Source organism: Monopterus albus, unplaced genomic scaffold, assembly GCF_001952655.1.
Source record: "Monopterus albus unplaced genomic scaffold, M_albus_1.0 scaffold376.1, whole genome shotgun sequence".
Classification (NCBI taxonomy): domain Eukaryota; kingdom Metazoa; phylum Chordata; class Actinopteri; order Synbranchiformes; family Synbranchidae; genus Monopterus; species Monopterus albus.
In genome coordinates this window covers 97,651-102,391 of record NW_018128256.1, presented here as the reverse complement: position 1 = coordinate 102,391, position 4,741 = coordinate 97,651, and the positions used below count along the sequence as shown (strand labels likewise).

General features: G+C 42.3%; 1 protein-coding gene across 2 annotated transcripts in view; it reads left to right on the top strand.

The window, feature by feature from the left end:
* The window catches only part of ckap2l (cytoskeleton associated protein 2-like), an 8,928-nt gene that overhangs the window by 2,272 nt on the left and 1,915 nt on the right, over positions 1-4,741 (top strand). Inside the window, exons 4-7 of one of the 2 annotated variants that reach the window (XM_020585790.1) lie at positions 393-932; positions 1,074-1,759; positions 3,431-3,626; positions 3,946-4,104. In XM_020585790.1, coding sequence (XP_020441446.1) covers positions 393-932; positions 1,074-1,759; positions 3,431-3,626; positions 3,946-4,104 — 1,581 coding nt within the window. Of the gene's footprint in view, positions 1-392; positions 1,760-3,430; positions 3,627-3,945; positions 4,105-4,741 lie in introns of both variants that reach the window. The other variant, XM_020585789.1, reaches the window with a different exon arrangement.

Sequence of the window (4,741 nt, the reverse complement as noted above, 5' to 3'; positions counted from 1 at the left end):
GGGGGTGGACCCTATCCCAGCTGACACTGGGCGAGAGGCGGGGTCCACTCTGGACAGGTTGCCAGTCTATCACAGGACATGTAGATAAACAATATATCTGATCAGTTTGCCATAAGCAGTCTCCAGTCAAGTCCTAGACACATCTCATGGATATTTAAGGTAAACAGGATGCACCTGACCCCAACCTGGAGAGCCACAGCAAAGGGTCTGAATACCTACAAAAATAAATTTCAGTCTTTCTTTTCCCCTTGTCATTATTGGTTATTGGGCAATTTGATTATTCCTTTCCATTGCCAAAAATAGCTGATATTCTGGCCATTATTCAGAACTCTGAAAATAGCTACTGCAGTGTTCCTGTTTTGAGTAATTTATATTTGTGTTTGTTTTCACAGGTTGTTAAGGGAAAAGAGAACAAGGTTCAAGTTGAGGGCACAAAAGTTCAAACTCTGGCTGCTGGTTGCACAAAACACCCAGACAGAAAAGCATTTGGTGTCACTTACAAAACAAATATAAAAGGCAGTATCCTGACCGGACAGCAGAATGCCAGTTGTCCAGGTGCAAACAGTGGCCGAGTTCAGCCGAAACCAAATCAAAATCTGGTGCTCACAAGAACATACACTGTTGTGTCCTCTAAATCCAACCTGAATGCAGCCAACCATCTCAAAATGCAGCACAATATAGGAATGCAGTCTTCTGGCAAAGCCACTTCAAAATCAAGCCATGTGGCTGTAATACCATCCAACACCAGATTCAGCAGAAGCTCAGGTGCTACCCGGTCAATTCCAATGAAATCAGTCAGTGTCAGGATGAGTCTTGTTCCCACTGTCAAAACAAGAACAGGACTCATTCCTGCAGTCATCCAGCCAAGAAACACAAAGTCACAGACCTCTACCACAGCAACTGATCCCAGCACTACTTCTGTTACTAACAAGGTGCGATCAGGCAGGATGAGTCTTGTTCCCATTGTCAAAACAAGAACTGGACTCATTCCTGCAGTCATCCAGCCAAGAAACACAAAGTCACAGACCTCTACCACAGCAACTGATCCCAGCACTACTTCTGTTACTAACAAGGTGCGATCAGGCACCTCCTCTGTTTCCCTGAGGTCTGCTGTGGCTCAGAGGAGAACATTTACTACCACTACTCTAAATAACCCTGCTAAAGAAAGAACAACTGGTCGTTTGACTGCAAGGGCTGGGTTTAAAGGTCAACGTCAGAACAGTTCAAATTCCAAACCACTGTTGGATAAACTTTCTCAGCTATCATGTAAGAGTCAATTATCAAATGCACTGAAATCAACTTTCACACCCTCCAAGTGCACAGCAGCACCTATTAAGTCAGAGGGGAGAGTAGGGGTGTCAAAAACAAACAGGTCAGCCGGTCCGCCCACTGACAGGTCCACAAATCAGAGATCTGTGAGTAGCCAGCCTTGTAAAGTTGCTTCCCAAACATCCCTGGCGCCAGCAAGCAGGTACAGTTACAGAGCGGTCAGCTGGGTTACCAGAGATGCTGTGGCTGAGCCAGGCAGGAAATCCAAGACATGTAAAGAGACACAGAGCAAGAAGGGACACAGCTCAGTAAATGTACCTCCACAGCCAACTGGTATAAAAAGAGCTGAAGCTCCAGTGATGTCACAGACGGTGCCGCAGCCAGCCAGGGCCATCAGCCAGGCCACAGATGGGAAGATGCCCAAGGCACTGATCAGGGTCATTCCACAAACTGAGGGGAAGAAACTGACGGCTGCCCAGGAGGAAAGAATGTAAGTAGTACAATTACAGGTTAACTGTATAGAATGAAACCATGTTATGGTACCATTGTGTTTTTAATATCCACTCTTTACAGCATGTGATACAAAGTAGTTGGCAGCATCTGGTCTCATCTGTTTGTACTTCTGGGAGTGTGCTATTTCACATGCTCCCATTGGACAATTGTTATCTGCCAAATCTGCTGCAGCCAGACACACCAACAGTGTGATTTGTTTCCACATTTTTCTAACGTCCATTAACTCGATAAAGATGCTTTTCTAGAGAATTAGTAGGCCAGAGACCCTGGCAACCTGCATTTTTTTTCCATTTTGTTTAAGGTTAAGAAGAATTAAAATTCCTTTTCTTTGTGTTTCTGTTTTTCCCGGAACCTGGATAGTGTCAGTTAGCTGTTGCCTGGAAGTCGCCGGCACTCTATCAGAGGATGTTTGTATAAAGCTGAGCCTTTCTCAACTTCCCCTGGTAGTGTAGCTGGGTCCTTTTTGAATTTGTCAAGCCCAGTGTGAGTGCAGGGCTGCAAATTGAATTCCTATGTGTGAATAACCCTTTAGGTTTGACTTGTGACTTGCTTCATAAGGGCTGTTATACCTCAGATCTTTTTGTAACTCACAAGGAAAGTTGCGATTAATCATATCTCAATGATATGGTAACATGTTGTGCAAGTTTCTTTTATTCAAATTAGTGATTCTGGCAAGGCAAGTTAATTTATATAGCACATTTTCATACACAAAGGCAACTAAGTGTTTATCAGTTAACCTCTGGGCAACACTAGCTAACCAGTCCCTGTAGATCTGAGACACCTTCCAGGCTTGTACTGATCAAAAATACCTGTGATGTATTTTTGGGCCTAGACCATTGAAGGACTTACAGACATTAAGTAAGGCCTTAAAATGAATTTGTTGTTTAACTGGAAGCCAGTGCAAAGATCTAAGAACTGGAGTAATATTTGTTCTGATTAACCAATAGTCAGAAAATGGGTTTTGCATTTAGCATCAAGAGGTTTTTCTGGTGTATTAAAAGTGCTATTGCTTTGAAAATCAGTGATAACATACAATTATGATAACAGTAGACACACTGACCTATATGGTATACAACTGACAGTAAAAAAACAAAATCCCTGGCAGTTCAGAGAATGGAAATGTACAGTTAAAGTGTTTGATTGGTTCTCTGGGCATGAAGAGACTATGCTTTCTCTGGCTGACATTGATAAAGTCTGTGTGGGTGGGCAGGCACTGTTTTAATTCCCACCTGAGCTTTCTGTGACAAGCTTTGTGTGATTTTACAAAGAAAGACGAAACAAACTGCTACTTTCTGTAAAGGAGATGTAGGTTTTGATGAAAATTAGCAGCTGTAAATGTTGCGTCAAATTAAAGGGCAACAGGACACTCACAAATATGAAGAATCCACATCAGTATGGATCATCAGATGAGACTGAAGTACAGTATCTCCTCTTACACCTCTACATGTTATTTGTTTGGTAACTAGGACTGTAACAGATACAAGCTGCAGGGTTACACAGAATTGTAAGTACCATGAAAATGTGCAGTGCTTGGTTAAACATAAGATTAATTTGTCCCCTTAATTATTATCTTTCTCTACTGTGCTGCCTGAATCAAAAAGTCAAAATGTTGAACTTTGCACCCTCTGCTCTGTTATTTGGGCTCAAGGAGAAAACTGCAGGAATGGCGGGAGTCTAAAGGGATTTCGTACAAACGTCCTCCAATGCCGGTGAAACCTCAGGTCAGACGCACGGTGGCGGTGCCCCAGCCATTTTGGACTGCCATGATGGAGGAAGACGAGGCCCACTCTGTCATCTCCGCCATAGACCGGTCCCTGGCTGACTGCATCAAATTGCTTGGAGAGGTACTGTAAATAGTTTGGAATGAGGGGTTTTTCCCCTCATTGTTTTACCGACCAGTTTAATCTGATATAATTTCCCACTAGATGTTACATTTCAGTGGAATTTATGTGGCTGACATTGAAAAACACTTTGAATGGAGATTGTGTAATCAGAGGGAAAATGAGGACAAATCAAATGAAGGCCGAGATGTGCTGAGAAAGAACTAGTTTGACCTTGTTGGAAGAGAAAAGTGTTGATACTCGGTAAAAGCCTGTTGCTACACAGAGGAGTAAAATAAATGACATCATGCTTGCTTTGTTTTTTTTTTTTCTGCCTCCACAGGACTGCCCTCCAGACCAAGTGAAGGAGGTCCTCTCACGGCTACCGGAAGTGTCCAAGAAGTTTGCCAAATACTGGATCTGTCAGGCTCGTCTGATGGAGAAAGACGGCAACCTGGATGTCTTGCCCATGTTTGAAGAGGCTGTACGCGTTGTGTTGGAGGTAGACACCCATGATATCCAAACTGCAGAGAGATTACACTTAAGAGTAGGGCTGTAGGGAGATTTGTAATTTTGTGATGTTGCAATAGAAGAATTTCTCAATATTGCTGTGGGAGTGCGATGGTGTCTACCAGGATATTATGTGTGGTTATTTTGATTGTATAACTGTGTTCAGGACATAGAACTTGAAGCTGACATAGCAGATGCTCCATCATCACCTTTTAGAGCTGACACGACCACCAGACATATTCTCTGGATAAACCTGCCTAGGGGCTACTAAAAACACTGATGATCCACTTTTAATATGGATCGTTTTGCTTACATGATCCACCTGCTGCAATAGTCGGTTGTTTTATTTAATAAAAGTACTGCTACTGACTGCTGCATTATCTCTTATATATATTATACAAAAATACACATTATTTAGTAAGGGACATGTCTTCATGCTTTTTCTTCAGTATTTTAATATCATGACAAATATTATCATACACTTTTTATTGTGGCAATATCGTACCATGAGTTATTAGCATTGTTGTATTCGTATTTAAGAGTAATGTACCGTTCTTAAAGATGCCCAGTGGAGTTCACCATGGGGTCTAACAAATGTGTTGAATGTGTTTCCTTAATCATAACCCCCC